The sequence below is a fragment of the Malurus melanocephalus genome, unplaced genomic scaffold (genome assembly GCF_030028575.1).
Source record: "Malurus melanocephalus ecotype Western Australia unplaced genomic scaffold, MMel_1.1 scaffold_449, whole genome shotgun sequence".
NCBI lineage: Eukaryota > Metazoa > Chordata > Aves > Passeriformes > Maluridae > Malurus > Malurus melanocephalus.
Window position 1 is genome coordinate 524775 of NW_026623681.1, and position 19458 is coordinate 544232.

The 19458-nt window shown below is 41.0% G+C and overlaps 1 protein-coding gene across 2 annotated transcripts in view; it reads left to right on the plus strand.

Annotated features, from left to right (window-relative positions):
- Positions 1-4476: 4476 nt before the first annotated feature.
- The window catches only part of HDAC11 (histone deacetylase 11), a 29600-nt gene continuing 14618 nt past the window's right edge, over positions 4477-19458 (plus strand). Inside the window, exons 1-4 of one of the 2 annotated variants that reach the window (XM_057380355.1) lie at positions 4477-4527; positions 5930-6078; positions 9102-9202; positions 15552-15668. In XM_057380355.1, coding sequence (XP_057236338.1) covers positions 4526-4527; positions 5930-6078; positions 9102-9202; positions 15552-15668 — 369 coding nt within the window. In that variant the 5' untranslated portion in view covers positions 4477-4525. Of the gene's footprint in view, positions 4528-4942; positions 5030-5929; positions 6079-9101; positions 9203-15551; positions 15669-19458 lie in introns of those variants that run through there. The other variant, XM_057380356.1, reaches the window with a different exon arrangement.

Here is a 19458-nt window from a genome sequence, read left to right on the forward strand (position 1 = left end):
ATATCCCTAACATCCCCCAGGTGTGCAGCTTCTCTTTCAAAATGCTTCATGTAGTAGTTCAATTCTTTCTTTCCATATCCGCAGTTTGGCTCAATGCAGTGTAGGACTGTTATCTGGGAACCTGTGTGGCCTTATCCAACTCCATTTTACAATGCTGTCTTTTCATCATCATCACATCACTGCCATTCAGGAAGGGAGGCATAGATTTAGGGATGTCAGGCATAAGGCATTGGACTGTACCAGCTGCCTGTTTGCTAAAACAAATAGCTCCAAATATTCTTATTCTTTCATAGTGCCTAATGCAGTTGGAGTGCCAGTTRTCTGGTAATTTGCATCTAAATTGTGCCATGATAGTTGAGAACAAATAAAATGTCCCATCTGGGTATCACAAGACATACCTATCTAAATCTGTGAACACCTTACGGCACCAGTGAGCAATTTCAGCTGAAGACCTTTGACTCTGAAGGGGTTTCTGGATAGTTCTGAGCTTAGGAAACCTCCAAAGCTTGGAATAAATCCAGGTTCTTTAGTAATGGTTCACATTGCTGTGGTTCCCTTGCTTTTCTCAGCTGTGCTCAGGTGAACACTGAGACTGAAGTTCCTCCAGGATATCTTTGGAGGCATTGTTGCTGCAATTTATGAATCTAAAACTAGCACAGAAATAAGAAAATATTGAAAAGCAATGATGGATTTGGAAATATTTTGAGTATGTTTTGTGTCATGATGATTCTTCCCACAGGCAACATCTCATTTCCCGAGCCCTGGGCTTCTCTTGGGACAGCAGAAGTATTCCAAGTCATCACAAATGATGATTATGCTGCAGGTAGCAGAAAGTCAATGTCCTGATTGTAAGTGGCCAAGACCAGGCTGGATGAGGCACTGAGCAGCCTGATCTAGTGAGTGACATCCCTGTCCATGGCAAGSGGTTGGAATGAGATGATCTTTAAGGTCCTTTCCAACCCAAACCAGTTTGGGACTCTGTGATACCTTTAAAATGTAAACTGCATTTCCTTCCCCAGCCCCACTTTAAATTCCAACACCCATGTAGCAATTTTACCTTGATAATGGGAAAGGTGCAGGAGGCCATCAGAAACAAAAAATATCCTGAAATCTGAGATTTAACCTTTTCCTGGTAGTCTAAGTAGTGTAATAGTGTACTTTTAACCATTTTGCCAGTATTTATTTATACCTTTCCCACCAGCTGAGTACCTGGTGTCTGAACATGTTTCTTTCGAATGTACTTGGAAAAGGTGGGGCAGAAATATGTGTTGCACTTCACCACTTGTATATTATAAACAGACTACATATCACTCAGATTAACAAAGCACTTAAAAATCAGGACAGATCAGATACCAACAAAATGTTCTCAGCTGACCGTGCTGATTGTTAGATGAAAATAGTTTCTGTGTATCTGGTTGTTCTTAGGACTGAAAACTCTACGTATTTGGCACATTCCTGTTTATTTTGGTAGAAAACAATACTAGGCTGCAAGTTGTGTCTGTAATTGGCAATGAAATTGCAAAAATTATATACAATACCACATTTATAAGTATGCTCTGGGAGGATGGTTACAAATTAATTTGGAGATTAATCTGATGTAGCAGRGAATGTTATTAATTAACTTAATTGTTTCCCTCTGTGTTCATATTCAGCCAGAGAATAGCAGACTGCACCTCTGAAGGGACCTGCAAATAAATCACTTGTTTGAAAAWTTTTTTCCTTCAGAAAGGAAATTGTATTTAACACAGTTTTCTCCAGTTTGGTACTGACTAGCAGATGTTTACAGTGAATGACAGTAAATCAAGTCTCACGGTTTCCTCCACTGCCCATCATCAGCTCAAGGCACTGAGCCGAGTCCCTCCAGTGAATCTGAAATGGATATTTAAAGACTATTTTRGAGAAACGCTTTCTGGGGTTTGTATCATCTGAATTCTTTCCAATAGCCCACATCTCTCATCCTGAGAACTGCACGACTCCGAAGGCACAGAGTGGTGCTGTGTGGATCATGCCAAACTGTTCAAAAGTGAGGATTTCAGTGAGGTGTAAATTGGAGAAGGAGAAGACCTTAGGTTAATTAGAGTGAAGATAACACTGTAAGGAAAATAATCTTATCTTTAAGGAATATTCTAAGGAAACTAAGAAGTCATTTTCTGTTGTAAGAGARGCTGAAAAGCTGATGAAGTGGTTTTGCCAAATTCCCTCATTCTGCTAAAGAAGAGATTACTTGAACAGGTACTTGACTGGCACAATTCCTGGCAGTCCTGACCAGCCAGTCCCTTTTGTAGGGGAAGCAGGAGTCCCTTTCATAGGGGACAGGAGTCAGACTCAGTTTAATATTGGCTGAAAGTTGGTTTTGTCAGCAATTCAAGGTTTGGGAGCCATCTTCACGTGGATCCGCACAAGTGGATCCTTGAACTTTAAAGAGACCAATCACATAAACCTGAAAGCCTGAAAAGAGTTCCTGGGAAGGACAGTGCCATTATCAGAATCAGTTTTGAACTGGAGCCCCATTATAAGAAACCACTTATGTGGAAGGCAGGCAGTCCTTTTCATGATTGTCAGCATGATATGAATGATCTCCTGGATGACAAATAGCACAGTAAATGGGCCAGACCTTGAAAGTTAATAGTTGCTGGATATTTATTAGAACAACGATATGCCTGTGCTTTCAGGTGTGCAGCAATTTATAAACTCCCTTAGCACAGCACCCAGCCTTAGCCACAGTATTGTCAAAAACCATCCAAGCTGCATTTGTCTCCACAGAAGCACAATGGTCCAGGCAGAAAACATTTCCTTGGTATTAGGAAAACAGAGCAAATAACATCAGTACACTGCACAAATTAGGCTGTAGTTCATCTGTTCTCACTTTTATGGGGTATTTGGGGCCTAATTTTGTAGGATTCCAAGAGATGTAGAGGAGGCTGGGTTCTCTGTGGTCTGTAACTAGTGTCTGTTGATGATCTCAGAGGYGTTTTCCAACCCTCATGATTCTATGATTCCATAAGAGCACTTCCTCAAAAAGCTTCCAAGGGAACATGTTTCTGCCACTGATGCAGAAAGGAAAAGGGATTATTGGGGACCCTGTTGGGAATCAGCCAGCAGATGAGAATCCAGCTGGTGGTATCAAAGGAGGAAAGTGAAAGTAATGAATGTCACAACTATACAGAACAGAGGAGCAGATATTTTCATTTGATATTTGGCAGTGAAAAAAGGAATGACAAAGTAAACACTCCTCTTGGAGCAGTGTGGGTGTCATACTTCAAGGGTAAATGATTAATCACAGAATGGTTTGGATTGGGAGGGACCTTAAAGCTCATCCCATCCCACTTTCCATTAGACTGGGGTGCTCCAAGCGTGGTCCAGCCTGGTCTTGGACACTTCTGGGGTTTCAGGGGCAGCCACAGCTTCCTGGGCAACCTGAGCCAGGGTGCCAGGGCCTGTTAATGGGAAAGTGCATATAAAAAACAATTTATGACATCCAAGAAACATGGAAACTAGTCTGGTAGTTGATTTTTAATTTAACTAATAGTTAATAAAAATGACAATTAAATAAGAACATGTTATGTTTGCAGCATTAACCAAACACTCTAATTATAAAGTCCCAAGTACTAAGCAGTCAGGAACAAGGAAGAAAAGGTAGATATGCTGAAGGAATATTGAGGTGAGCACACAAAGGGCYAGAACAAAAGAAATGTTAATTAAAAGATAATGTCAAAGGGATAGAATGTTTTCATGGTGTAACAGTCTCCTGCTGCTAAATAAATACCAAAGTGAAGCCCAGGCATCCATCAAAACTGAATGCCAAGCCAAAGGCAGCATATTGTAAGAAGAAAGACATTTATCAGAGACTCTCATAAAGAGACATTACTCCTCCAGAGRAAAGAGTGCTTCTGGGCATGTATCCCGGGGTTGATAGATACTGCTGCTATTGATGGACCATTTTTCATKATATTATTGATTTAGCTGTGCAACCGTATAAAAAAAAACACCCTTTTTGTATATATTCAAGCAGAATTAGTTAACTATGCTTAGAAATTGGCTTTTGACTTGAGACTAGCTTATTTTTCTTGTGTGCCTGAATTCAGGGATGTTGTCCTTGGGGTGAATCCTGACCTGTCAAAATCAGCAACAGTTCTGCTGCTGTTAGGTAAGATCAATAATTGACCTGTTTTCCTCATTTTGCTGCTGACCGACTAGAACCTACTGGTGTCAATTGTAAGTTTTATTTAAGAAAAATATTTCCCATACGAAGATACYGTTTGTGTGAATCACTTTGAAGACGTTGAGCTTTCCTAACTGCCCCAACATCAGACCAGCGGCTTGTCCTGTGAATTCTTAGTTCCTTTTGTCAAACGCGTTCTGCGTTCGAGGCTGTATYACGTCGTCCGTGGATTCCCGAGTTAAGCCGGTGTTAGGATACCGAGCACAGCCGTGCCCGCAGCCCCGCCCGGCCCCGCCGTGCGCCCGCCCCGTGCCGGGCGGAGCCGACACCGCCCCTTCCCTGCGCGGCCCGGCGGAGGCGGGGATGTGAGTACGGGCACGGGGGCTGGGAGCGGGGAATGGGGCACGGCAAGCGGCACCGGGGACAGGCGGCGGCTCTAGGGGCGGCGGGAGCGCCCTGCCTGCCCGGGCTGGCCTCGGGGCCCGCGGAGCCGCAGGCCGGGTTGCGGCAGCGCCCCGATCCCCCGCGGGCCCGGCCTGACACCGCCCCGGCGGGAGGAGCCCCGCTGCGAGCGTGCTGTCCCGCTTGGAACGCGGTGTCCCGCTGGGAACGCGGTGTCCCGCTGGGAACGCGGTGTCCCGCTGGGAACGCGGTGTCCCACCGGGAGCAGCCCGGGCCTGGGGAAACGAGCCTGTGTGTTGCAGTCCCCGCAGGGCCGAGGCCCGCGGCCCCGCTGTCAGGGCCGGGGTGTCACGGCACCTTCTGCGGGGACGGCTGAGGAAAGGGCCGCAGAGCCCTGGCKCTCTCTGTGGGTGTGTGTGGGCACCGGGCCGCGGGCTCTGATGAAAARCCTCCATTGTCCTCGTGGTTCGTTTGGTTTGCTTCTAGCTGGATTTTAAAAGGATTTTTTTTTTTTTGAGCATATTTAGACGGGAAATAAGGGGTTTTCTGTTTGCATTGTTCACCTGACAAAAGACTCTTGTGTCTTGCACAGTATGTTGCAAAGGTTTTTCCAAACCTTAAATTTCGGGAAGTGAGAGAGGTCTCGCCATGACTCCGTGGAGTTTGGGGCACTGCAGGTGGTGGAATGGGCTGGGTACAAATACAGAATCCCCCCTTTCAGCCTTGGCTTGGGCTGCTGACCCTGTGTGCACACAGGGCTCCACAAACAATTGGTGTTTGTAAACACGGAGCACAGCATTGCTGGCTTTGTCMATGGCTTGTGAAGGAGGGCTGTGAGCTGGCTGTGCTGTTGCTCTTGGTGTTGGGAAAACCCGCTTATTTGGAGGGGGGTTGAAGGAAAGTATTGGATAAGGTTTACAGGTGTGAGTGACATCTGGAGTTAACAGTGTGTGCTCTGGTTCAATCCTATGCAAATAAAAGCCAAGCCTCGTTAGTTTGCTCAGCTGGTCACAAAATAGCTTGTTGCTTTCTAGGAAAGGTTCCTAGAAATCTTTCCAGACATGCATTGTTAGAAGCGTTGCAGTTTGTGTTTTGATACAGACTTAAGAATACGAGTCTAGCAGTGCAGGTATAGAAGGTTATGTTGTCTGCAAACTGGATACCCCTTTGAAGGTAAAGGTGCTGATTGGTGCACTTGGAAAGACAAGGACAGAGAAACCAAATGTTTCCATTTTTTCTGTTGGAAATACTRTCTTCAAGAAAGTTGGTATTAGTGAGGACTAATTTGTAATTTGGGCCTTCAGTGTAAAGCAATTCCTGTAAGTGGTTTCTGAAGCAGTGACTGGTGTGTGTTTGCTCGCCAAGGCCTCACAGGACGGAGCTGTATGAGGACCCTCCATCGGGATGTTGGCCCATCGTGTATTCCCCAGACTACAAYATCACCTTCATGGGACTTGAGAAACTGCATCCCTTTGATGCGGGSAAGTGGGGGAAAGTCATCAATTTCTTGAAAGGTAAAATAACAGAAGATGTCTCTTAGACCAGTATTTGCACAAAACCTAAAGAAAATTACATGGTTAGTGCAGACTTATGTTAACAACTAATGTAATAGTGACTGAACATCTTCATTGATCATTGTGTAGATTTAAGCTATGTTCTTCAATCATACTTGAAGTGCTTTAATATTTTTATGTATTTGCAGCTTTAAGTCTTCGCAAGTTAAATTGATTGTAGGATTTCTGAGGTGGGTTGCATGTCACTGTTGAAGATTTTGTCAATGAAGTATTTAAAAGATGGATTTGTAACTTGACAGCAAACATCCTACACCATGGCTTTTTAATACAAAGGTTTGTTTTATAGTGCTTAGAAAATGTATTTTCTAGCCCCCTCTATTGAATAAACCCACAGTTTGAGTTTCAGCWCAGTTGTGGTGTCTATGCAGAGTGAAACTTGTGAAATGTGATTGAAAATTGAAGCTCATTAAATTATTTGCTCTCCCCAGAGACATGAATAATACTAGTTAGAGTAACTAGTTTGGTTCATTTCAGCCTGAACCAAAGCTTTACAAAACTGTGAGTGAAAAGGAGGAAAGAGAAATGGGAGCATAGCTGTATCTTAGACCCTCTTAAAATAGTCCTGGTCTTTACAGTTGGGGTGAAGGCATGCCTTCTGCTCTTGAAGGGGGCAGAATTTCATTGCTTGGCCTTTACAGGAAAGGTTCGTGTGGGATATATGAGAATTACTTCTACCTCTGAGGTGAGCACTAGGATCTTGGCTTTCAGCCCAGCCTGAGTTAGGTGCAGAATGCTGGAGCCTTGTGGATGTAGCTTAGCATRCAGTGTTCAGATACTCAACAGATTTGTAAGGATTTAAAGTGCTTTCTTTCAGTCTAGATGAATGTATGAGAGCAGTATTTCTGTAAAGTTCCCTCTTGAGGCCAGCTGCTGTTTGCAGTTCCAGTCTGTACTTCCTTTCGGGGACCAAGCCTGGCTCTAAAACAGAACACAGAGTTCACTTTTGTAGCAATGGAAGGAAAATCCTTCCTGTGTCAGCTGCAAGTTTATGGACAGTTGGGCTTACCAGAYCTGAATTACAGTGGGTGGCTTCCTGTAGCCTTGAGCTTTCCTGGCTTTGCAGCTGGTGTAGCAGGAACTGGGGCATTCCTGTGGTTGGTGAAACTCCAGGTGTTAATGATGGTTTACTGCAGGTCTAACTTAGTTACTCAACTTGGACTGCACACAGGCCTTCTCAGGCTGAGAGAGAAGTGCAGCTTTAGCACTTYAGTCCATTCTTTAGCAACCTCATCCTATTGCTCTGATGATGTTTGGAAAGAGCTTTGAGGCCCCTCTGGTACAGGCAGAGATTTTTATGATACTACTCATTACTGCTGTTTAAGCCAATTGGAAGATACAGGTAGAAATGGGTTAAGGAAATACAAATGTAAGAATCAGGGGTGTGAGCAGGACCTGTGAAATCTTGGCATTTCTTCATTTAAAGCATGAGCTTGCTCATCAGCGGTAAAAAACAAAAAAAAAAAAAAAGGCTTTTTTTTGGCTCTGGCCAAGACAAAGGCTCTTGGTTGTCCTTGTTGATCTTTATGTGGTCCTAACGACTCCAACTGATGATCCTTCACAGTTCAGGATTGCCCTTACTACTGCAGGCTGACTGGTATTCTTTTAACTGAGGTAAAATAATTCTAATACTCTAACATCTTAGTAACTGAGTTGTGGCTTTTTCCTCTAACAACCTTAAATAATTTAACTTGGGTTCCATAACAGTTTCCTTAATTAATCAGAACCTTTACCTTTCTGTTTCTTCTGTTTAAAGTCTTTTCCTCCAGCACTTTTCTGTGTGACATGTTTACCCTGAAGTGTCTCAGGCTTTCACAGAAAATTAGATTTCCCAATTGTTTTCCTGTCCTTGCTTTGAAAGGAGGAAGATGCCCCAGGATACCACAGAGCACTTGGTTTGCTCTGGCCCTGTAGCTATTCCTGGCAACAGCTGACCTCCCCTGTGCCTTATCACTGAGCAAATCAACAGTGAACATCTTTCCAGTGCACCTTCCTCCTAAAGAACGAAGCTGGCAGCAGTTTGGTTCTGTTTGATGCCAGTGCATGAATGAAGTGTTCCTCAAGCCTCAGTCAGGAGAAACAGAAGCTTGCCAAAACAAATGTTGTTGCAGGTGCTGTTCTTGTATAACACTTCAGAGAAAAATCTCCCACACTTCTGAGCTGTTTTCTTTATCCACCAAGTATAAAATTAAGAGATACAGGGTTAGAAGACTGCAGCTGTGCAGCAATTAAATATCAAAATTTGCCTGGGAAGATCAGCGGGATTCCTTCTAATTGTTGTTTGTAATGATCATATGCACCGATTCTGAAGTCTTGGWGTAACTTGCTCTTATAAAACTTAAGTTTTTAAATAATCCTTTTGTCTCTGATAGAAAGAATTAATAGCTGCTCATTGTTTTTTCTTGAAATTAAATTGAGGTAGGGGGTGACACAAATATCCTAATTAAACTTGTTTGCTTCCATGAACATCTAAGCCATTACTTTGTTTTGAATTTTGGTTTATTATTTTATTTTTCTGTGATTTAGAGGATTAAATCCTAGTACAAACTGTGGCATTTCTTAAAGCATGGTAAAATAATGGTGAATATTTGATGGTACAAGCACCAGGATTTCCCCAGTGGGCCTAGCCCTAAACTGTGAGGAGCTGTGTGATTCCAGTGTATGTTCATCTTCTGTCATTATTTGTCTGTCCTTTTGGTTTAAACAACAACTTACCATGATCTTAGCACACTCTGAAAACTTTCTGTACACAATATTTCTCCAATGCACACTTCCTGATAGCTTACCTGTGACACAGGAGGTGTACATGGAAAACTTGCCAMCACTGAGTAACCCAAAGCTGTTTGAGTAATAAACATGACAGAGGAAGTTACCACACCAAGGTTTGAGCAGTGTGTTTGGCAGTGGGGGACATGGGGGTTAAGCAGTGGTGTACAATGCCAATTGTTATTTCTCTCCTGTTGCAGAAGAAAAACTAATTGCAGATGACTTGATTGTGCAGGCACGGGAGGCRACTGATGAAGATCTCTTGGTTGTTCACACAAGACGCTACCTTAATAAATTAAAGGTAYTGTACTCATTCATGTGTTTTCCCAGAAAACTGTCCAGTGTCAAAGGCAATGAATATCCTGTACAGTTGTTATAAATCAGCTTTACAGATATAAAATGGTATATGTTGGTAACACTGATAACATTGTTACTGAGAACACTGAAAGAGCACCATAGAAATGCTCGGCAGTTCACTCTATATTGGCGTGGAGTGGCAAGAGGGTCTGCTAGGTTAAATAGGTGACCTGACATGATACTTCAAGGAAGCTAAACATGAGGAAAGTTGGCATGCCTGAGATGTCAGTAATATTCTTGTTAGTGCCAGAGTTTTAATGTTGAGCAGTGTAAGTTTTGATAAAATACAGTTCTGAAATTGAAAACACAATTGAAACCACTAACATGGGGTACTTTATTGGATGTTTTCTAATGCAGGGATTGCTTTGTGGGGTTTGAGGCTGTGTAATCTTGACACAGCATCTCTGTAGTGATTCTGTGGTCAGTCTCTTGGGAGGGACTTTCTACTCAGACACTGCCTGTATCAGTGGAATATGGAGATAGTTGAAAGAGCAATKCAAGGGCATAACCAAGCATATCTGTGTGTGAAGATTTCCAGCTCATACAGGACTGCGGGGGGGATGAGGAGCATTCCTTGGATATTTCTAARTGAAACATCTGTTTGTGAAACCTCAATGTAACTCTAAAATATAAACATGTGAGATCTCTGCTTCTGAATAGATCRAGATCTGTGGGTGGAATTGGATAGTACACGAGTGCAGGTGACATTGCTTCTACTTTGCAACTGTGCTTGGAGGGCAGAGAAGGGATTTGTAAGAGAAAAGAAATCTTCCATTTCATAATTCAAAAGAAGTTATTTTGAGTCACCTGTGCCCTTCCATGGTGAAAGAGTCCTTGGATTGCTGTTTCTGGAATGTTTTATTTTCTCTATAAATGATCTGTTATTTGTGTGAACTTTTTCACTCTTACTGCTCTTCTGAGTTCTCTTATGCTTCTTCATTCTGTGCTATGAAGTTACATGCAATTTCATGCATCGTTAGATTTGATATTATTGCAGCTATTCTTGATATTGAACTTTTAATTCCATAGTACCACCCACCTCTTTTTACTGAATCACTTATTTGAAGCAGAGTTTAATGTGCATAGCTCAGTTTGGAATGCCATAATAATATTTTTAGTACCTATGGGATGGCTTCACAGGGAATTGTCTGTACAACTTGTGTCTCGGTGTCAAGACCAGCACTGTYCTGTGCATCCAGATTGGATTTACTGGGTATCTCCTCTCCCCCTTTTCTTGAGAGGATATTTCCTGCAAGTGTGGAAACTGGAAGATGTTGTGTTGGTCATGCCAGCAGGTTCCTGCCAAGCAGCAAAGATAAAAGTGCTTAGTTGCAAAAGAAAAATAACATCCCAGACATGAAAAGGGCCTGTGAAAATTGTTTATTGCCTTATCCAATGTCTGCTGTGCTATTTTTCTTTTAAATTCAGACAAATGCCTATAAATGGTGTAGTTTTATATTAGATCATCTCTGAAGACTACGAAGTTGCTTGCCTCTCTCAGAATGCCCAGATCTCCTAAGATAATGGATCACTTGAGTGTTCATTTAAAATCTGAGCATGAATTTGGTAGGAAATTCCCTACCCTTGTAAGAGTAGGTGGTGTTTCATGTCCTCGCAGCAGCTGAAGAGGCCAGCTGAGTGTTGGATGAAAAGAAATAAAAGGTGTACACAAAATACATACGCTACTGGAAGTCAATTCTGTGTTGGCAGGAAGGGTYCCCCTATTTCCCTGCTCAGGCCTTACAGTGAAGTTTGGCCTTTTTGAATTGAGGTGATTCCCCCCCAGTTTATTCCTTTGAAGGATTTAGATCTCTAAGGTGATGAYTGGACTGTTGGTAGTTTCCTTCAGTACTTTTCCACTTGCTGCCTTTTTCTAGTGTTATGTAAAATAATGAATTTTCTGCATGTCAGCATTCTGAACTTTTGGAATGAGGTAGGGAATGAGCTTAGAGCCAGTTTCAGACTGTGTAAGTATTTCYCTTTTTATTTATGAGCAGTTCTATGGTAACATATGTGATGTGAGCAAATACTGAGGATAAGACCTGTGCACCAGTGGGGCTTTTCTGAGAGTGAATTGAGTCAGCCAGTCTCATTAGGAATTTCAGTCTGGGTTATATATTTGCAAATGATCTGGGTTTAAAAATAAGAGGTTAATCACTATTAGAAATGTAACTGTGAGGAGGAGACAGGTGTTGGCTGGTGCTCAGGTGTTTGTGTGCCTTGGCTCCTGCCTGGCCACRTGGGCTTACCTGCCACAGGTACCTGGGTCTTGTGGTAGTCCTGGYAGGGGCCTGGGCAGCTGGGAGGACTCTGAGCAGTGCAGGGAAAAGGAAGAGGCTCATGGAATCACCAACTGAGCCTGTGTACCTGTGGCTGGATCAGGTGTTCAGGTAAACCACACAGAATGAATGCTGTRTGTGCTGCCTTAGGGGCTCAGCAGATGCAGACACGTGGGCTGGAGTTGGATGAAATGGATACGTTCAGAGGTGCTGAGAATTCCATGTCCAGTTCCTCAGTTCATGCAGTTCTTGTGCTGTCTTCTGTTGTCTCTGCTCCCTCCATTGTGCTTTTTCCTTGCTCAGATTTTCGAACTTCATGGGTGACAAGTTGAAGCTGAGTGCTTTTCTGCTGTAAAGTGTTAAGAAGGTTGTGAGAGCAGATAAATAATTTTTCTCCCTAAGTTTTCATGTAAAAGTATGTCAGGTAAGGGTCTGTAGAAATATACAAAAGTGTTACTTTAAAGATGTGTAATATTTAAGTCTGTGTGGAGAAAATGCCAAGCARGAATGCCAGTCCTGGGCAGCAAGGTCTGACAGGTTTCAGTGTTACACTGTGTGCTTCAATGTGCAAGTGCTGTGGAACCTTTTGTGCAGCGAAAGCAGCTGGCAAAGCTCATCAGGACAAGGAGCATTTAGTAACAGCAATTTGTTTTCTTCCTTTTKAATGTTTCCTGCTCATTGGCTGGGATACTGGTGCACCAGCCAGACCTGTTTTTTGGTGGATTTCCTTGGGTTCATCACTGGTTGTCATCACTTCTGCCAGTGCAGTGCCTGATTCCAGGTGCTAACTGTGCCTTCATACCTTGGCTGCAAACTTTGTGAAAACTGCAAGCTTTCCATTGTCCTTCCTGATTTTATCTTGTGTTAATTSAAGCTGAAAACATCCTTGCTTTATACTTGCTTGAAGATGGATCCAGATAGCTTTGTCTCAGGCAAGCTTCTAAATATAAATCACGTGAGCTGCTTGCTGTTGGATCTTTGAACTTTCCCTTGAAGCTGGGACTAGCTCCAGGAATTTAGCAAAGAATTAAATACAGTTTAAATTTAGATATTGAAGAACAAAATTGCCTTTTTWWWAAATTTGTCTGTTGTTGGCCATTTTAAAATGCTGAAATGCAATGAATGCATAAGATGAAAGGCAGTACATCAGAGGTTGGGTTTGATCATTGGTGATCTGTTTGTATTAATGCAGGAGATATCAGAATAAAAGCAATTGCTTTAGCTTTATCTATATCTTCCTCATATTAGTTTTCCAGTTTAACTTTTAGTCCTTGAAGATTAATGAATTAAAGATGTCTAACCTTCCTGAGAAGAGTTTTATAGTTAAGGAATTAATAGTAGTAATACTTTAGAAGAAAAAATCTTACAAAAATATCCTCATTAAATGTATCTGTTATAGAGTTTCTGCTTAAGTAAGGAAACTGAAAAACTCTTAATCTGTGGTTATTTTAGGATTTTTTTATTACCACCTTCCTTTTTTTTTTCTTTTTTTTTTTTGAGTGTAGCATCTTGCTATAAGGTTAAACTGAGCCAAATGTAACGATGTTGCCCAATAGGTAATATGGTAGGAGGCATTTATTAAAGGAAAACACAGCTAAGTAAGAGTTAATCTGACTGCTTTTCTCCTTTTAACAAAATGGAGAGTGATTTTTTTTTAATAAAAACTTAATTCATTGAACTATTTATTCAAAATRTAGAAAGATAAATAATTTTAAAAGTCTTACAGTAGTAGCAATAAAAGAGCTAAATGGAGTTGATAACTAAGACTAAGTGAAGACATAGTATTTATTTATAGTGTTTATTTATGGTTATTGCTCTTCCCAAAATMCAGACTAAATTTTAATTTGTAAGTCACATAATTACAGCTCTGCAAAACTTCAGTGGAGAATCAGTAATTTCATAGAATCCCAGACTGATTGGAGTTGGAAGGGACCTTGAAGCACATCTCATTCCAGCCCCGGCCATGGGCAGGGACACCTTCCCCTAGACCAGCTTGCTCTGAGTCCTGTCCAGCTTCAGGGAAGGGAAGAAATTGCAGGGAAGAAATTTGATGATGGCTGAGAGAGAGCAAATATAGAAAAAGTAGCTGATATTATTCTGATGTATACAATCATAATATATGAATATGAAAAAGAGTAATTTAAAAAATCATTTGAAGGGTTTGTTTTCTGTGAAAGGACAGTGATGTGTGTGAAGACTGCTGTTACGGAAGGCAGCTGGCAGTCTGGAAAACATGATTGATGTAGTCTCCATGTATTCAAATTAATTCTTTTTTTTTTTTTTTTTTTTTTTTTACAACATGGGAAAGTATACAATTATATAAAACCAATTCCTTTTGCTTTTTTTATTTAGTCTCTACATAGCTAGTGTGGGAATTTATTGTGGGAAATGCTGGAAAACAAAACTAATATGCTGAAGAAAAAAAAAAACATAAAACATTCCACACATTTCTGAGTTACTAGGTAGTAGTTTTGGAGAAGCATTTTCCCACATCTGTAGCTGCATTCTTGAGCCCCAGGACTTTCCTCCCAGTCAATGGCTTCCCCAAACTGCTGGGAATTATTTACCTCAGCACAGGCCCATGTGTGGAGCAGTGAGTGGGAATGGCTTAGGTGTGAGCAGCAAGCCTTGCTTGCTCCTTGCTCCCACCACACCTGCATTTCTTACCTGCCCTTAAAAATCTGCAGTTGCATAATGTTTGTTGAAGTCATTGCTTCCACTGTTCCCTGTTGACATTAATTTAACTTTAAACTTCTCTAAAACTTCCTGTGTGATCATAATTCACATTGGAGTTAAAATTTATTTTTTTATCCAGATGTGACCTTTTCAGTTCCCTTTTAGAACAACAGGATTGAATGTAGTTTTTAATAACGTGCTTGTTCAAAAGCTAAAATGTCTTGCAAAGGGACTTTATCAAGATTGACTGGACTAAAAAATAATTAAATCATCTTATAATGGACAGCTGATTGTATGATAAAAGAATAATGTCCTGCAAATATAAAAGTAGTGAGAGCTTAAAATGAACCTGTTGGCAAAATATGGTTAGGAGACTTAGGCACTGTGTGAATAATGCCACCCATTCACCCCACCCAGTAGTACTTGGAAATTTAAGTATTGGTAACTGGGAAATTACTTTGAGCATCAAAAGACCCTGAGATGGGGCTGTTGTCTTTGGTTCCAGTTGCCCACATGTACATCCTGCCAACTGTGAGCAGCTGTGTAATGGTGCAGCCAATGCCCTCAGTCCAGTTAAAATTCCCRCTGTTGCAGAAAACAGGATCTGTTCAGAGTCTTTGTGCAGGGTGGTAACTCATAATCCTTGGTCCCTCAATGTTCCAGTCCTGGTTGAACAGGTGTATTCTTGCTTGTGACTTGTGCTTTGAAATATATTTAGCAGTGTTATCACTGGTAGCAGTGTTAGTGGAAGTTCTTTGAAGTAATCAGTGTGTTTGCAAAAAAAGCAYTTACATATTGCAAATATTTTGTGTTCTAACCTTGAAGACTTTTAAACAGAATGTTTCCTTGAAACATTTTCCAGAAGTGTTTAATATGCTAAATAAATTTGAATCAGTTCTCTGTGGTAAAGTTTGCACTGTGTGTTCACTTAAGTATTTCAGCTTCTTAGTTCAGTTGTCTGTTTGTGTTTGCTTTCTCCTTGTTCTRTCCTTTTGATTCCACACAGGAATAGATATTTTCGGTTTGAACAMTATATCAAGTGTAGCTGAAGGACATTTTACAATTCTTCCTCCCAATCTGAGGGATATGAGATTTTTCTGAAACACTAGGTTCCTGAAGAATTACTGTTCGATAATAAAATGTKGAAATAGATGATTCTCATAGTTAAAAACTTGAGGATGGACCTRTTTGGAGGCCACTAATAACTGGTGTGTTCGCTTCCATCTAAAAATATAAAAAATCTTACTGAGGACCTATGAGCACCTTATTTAGTAGATAACAACTAACGAGAGAGCTAAGTGTCTACGTTAATTGGAACTCTCTTTCTCTCCATTGCAGTGGTCATTTGTTGTGGCTACAATCACAGAAATTCCACCGGTTGCCTTTCTWCCCAATTTTGTTGTTCAGAGAAAAGTTCTGAAACCTCTACGAACCCAGACAGGAGGAACAATAATGGTAAGATGCTCTTGATCCACTTTTGTCGTATTTAAATTTGTTGCTCAAACACTGTAAAGCTGGGAGTTGTGCTGTTTCTGTAACTCAGATTGTTGTGGAGGGAAGTGGGGCAGTGCAGAGTTCTGAACACGAGCACAGTTTGCTGTTGTTGGCACCTGCTAGGGAAGGACATCACTGGGCTCATGGTCTGAATTTGCAGGAGAGACAGTGAGGAGGAGCCTGGGCAAGCAGGGAGGGATGTGGCAGCAAATTGAGAAATTCAGACAGTTTTAAACAATGTACTAGTCCAGGCAAATTCTAGGAGTGGGAGGCTTCAAAATCGATAATTTAGAAACTTTCTAAAAGCATTTATTTACCAAATGACCTTGAAACTTAGGGGGAGAGATGGATGGTTTGCTTGTTGTTGGGACTAGGTAAGTCCTTAAATTTTAAAATGCTATCACCTTGCTCTTTTAAATGATTTTTGTTTTCCTACTTTTTCTATTGTAAATGCTGCAAAAGCAGCTGAGCTCAAATGAGATTTAGCCTCTTTCGTCTGAGCAAAGCTGTCTTCTACTGAGTGAAAGGAGGGCTCTGCTCACAAGAGCTGTGCCAGGGTCACAGGACATTTAGTTTTTCCCAGGCATTTCCATTAGAGATGTTAAGGAAGTAGGAGGAAAGAAAACAGTGAATAGTTGGAGCAAAAATGAGTTATTTAAAGCATGTATTGAGGAAAAGATGCCCTTGCAATTTTAAACTAKGAACAAGTGGGATCTTTTGTGTCCTGTTTCTGTCAGTTCGTGTCTTACTGGAGTTCAGAAACTCCAGTTTGATGCTGGGAGGGGATGGGACCAGTCCTGTCTCACTGGGCTGAAACAGATGGAAGACAAATAATCCTATCTGAAGTTATTAATACTATGGCACAAATAGATCTTTACTTATCAGCACCTCTTCCTAAAGGTGGCTGTGACAGTGGGTGCAAGTGGAAAGGATTGCAGCTTGTGTTGCTTTTTCTCTGCCTGTTTGAAGCCACTTACTGCCCCACTATCCTGGGCTTGGCAAGCCTTTACAGTGCTGCCGTGCCAGATACAGGAGTAGGGTTTATTGCAACTCCTGGRTATCAAGGGTGAGTGAGGCTRGGAAGCCATAAATGGATTTTTGGAAATAGATTGACATGTAGCTTCCATTTCTATCAACAGAAATGTAGGTACACAGTAATCTAAAGTGAAAGCAAGGTTTCTGATTTTTAAATGCTTCCCTTTGTGATTGTATTGAGATTTCATTAAAGACATAAATAATGTAAAAAGGTCTTCTGTGGCTAGTGCATAAAAGGCAGTGCAGTACAGTGTTTAGAAACAAGGGAAAAGCTTGGATCTGTGAGTGAGTAAAGCTTGGATCTGTGAGTGTGTCTGACCTAGGAGAATGATGAGAGAGCCCAGAGGTTTGTGAAGCAGTTCTCCACGTTCTCTTTGGTTTCATTGGGGCTTGACATTAGGTTGTCATTTGTGCGTACAAGTGGATCTGGGCACTATTGACTTTCAGCCTCTTGGGTTCTACTATGTGAAATGAAAGTATAGAGTTGTTACCAGGTTTTAGGGCAAAATTAAATACCCTGAGGTTTTGGTTTTTTTATTTTTTTTATTTTTTTTATTGGAGGTATATTTTTACTGGTCGATCTACTCAATGCCTGACTCTTTATTGGGGAAAATAGCTATTTCTTTCAGTAGGTTATAACTGCTGTTAAATCTGTGTCCCATCCACCTGGATTTGCAAGWGTGTAACTCCACCAGTTGTTGTTATTAAAAGGTGGCAGAGAAAGGAATAGAATGGACTGGACAAGTTGTGACTACATTTAAATACCTACTGTCAAGGTTGAGAAGCATCTTCTACTGCTCTGAACATGTCATCCTGACTCTCTTTGTATTGTCTAAAACACTGGTCATAGATATTTAACAATCTGGAGCTCTCCAGGGACTTGGAGTAGGTCATCATGTGTGGGCTGTGTTGCAAACTGGTGCTTTTTATTATTGATAATGGGGACTGTGGTGTGTCCATCATGGAACTGCTCATCGTACTGTGGAGTATGCAAAGTAATTGAAAAATGTATGGACATAAATATGGATTTGTTAGGGAAACTCTTGTTTATGGTTTGAGGAGAGTTGTAATCGTAGCAGAGGAAGGTTTCCTGTAAGTTTTTGAACATGGAGATAGGGGACAAAAAGGTCAGAGTCAACTCCTTGATGCTGGAATGGTCTGTGAGAAGTGACTTAATTGCTACTTACTGCTCTGAGCTGTTAAATAAAAATGGCCAGTGATTTCTTCCTAAATCATTAAGACCATAGTGAGCACTGTGGCATTTACACTCTTTAGGTACCTTTTTGCAGGTTGATGAGTCTGGTTTTAATCCAGGCTTGTGAACAGGAATTACTTTCTTTTAAAAAGTATGAAGTATATCTGTCTTGCTGACAGGGGACTCTGTTTCTCCATCTATTGCTCTTCTCACCACTTAAATCCCATTTCTTAATTCTACTTCAATTCTCTTGTSTTGCTCTGTCTACTTGGATGTTATTTAAAGTCAAAGAATATTGAGGTAAGGAAATATGTGAAGGTGTTTGTACAGTGTAGCAATGCCTGATGCTTTGGTGATTCCTGAAAGACTGCCTAAGCATGACAGGATCAGAAAAAGTACTAAAATGTTAAACCAATTCTTTTTAAGGACAATTTAAGGATATGAGTTCTGAATGAGCATGATAGGTTCTGGATAAGTCTGTAGATGTGTTGGATTATGATGATAGGCCAGATAACAAAAGTGCTGCCTCCTTTAGTGGGTGTGACTTGGCAAAAGCAGTGATGAGGAGGGAGAAAGAATTTAATACAGTTCAAGGTGCTTAAAAATATTTGGTTGTCACTCAGTGCAAGTTCTGCTGAGCAGGGACCTGCAGAGTTTCCTCTAATTACAGCCACACTCTCTGTGAGATTGTCACAGGAATGAAGGGAAGGGTCTAAGAGAGAGCTCCTTGGGAAGAGTTTAGAGCTTCCTGGTGCTCTATCGTGGTTATTTCCTGACACGAGCTCAGTGTGTGTGAAATCTCTTTCAGCTTGGTTCCAGCTAGGCAATACTTCTACATGGTTTGGTGATGTTTTTCACTGTGTTTGTGTTAACTTTAACATACATGTGTGTTCACCAATTAGAAATGTGGTCAGGTAGAAGAGGCAGCCACTAATTGTTTTGTSTCATGGCTCCTGACATATGGATGCCACTCCTGGGTGCTTTGGGATTCATCTTGATGCCATATGCTGTTATGTTTACCATTTTTTTTCATTATGGGGAAATGAGTATGTACTTGAAAAGCAATTTTAGTTCATCAGACAATAACATTTGTACAGTACAAGTCGGAAGTGTAATCTTCTGCTATTCCTGATGGGCCTGTTTATTACAAAAATTCCTGTTGAGTTTCTCTACTTTTTAATGATATTTTAGCAATATGAGAAGATTGGGTTTYAGTGAGGAATCCCTAGGAAGTGTGATAAATTGCAGATAATGTGTTCTCCCTGGGACTTAATGGGTTTTTTAGTTCAGAAACTGCAATCTTTCCCCCAAGATCTAATTTGTGTAAGTTGGCATGGTCATAGCAGGATCATGTTTACTGTCCCAATAGTTGTCCTAGTACTAAATTAAAACTGTTCAAATGTAAATATTGGTTATAAAGACTTCATAACTATCCAAACTTCATTTTGTATATGAAGTGTAGTTTGTTCTTTCTGTGCCTATGGACAAAAAATAATCCATTTTTACATGTTTATGGGTTGG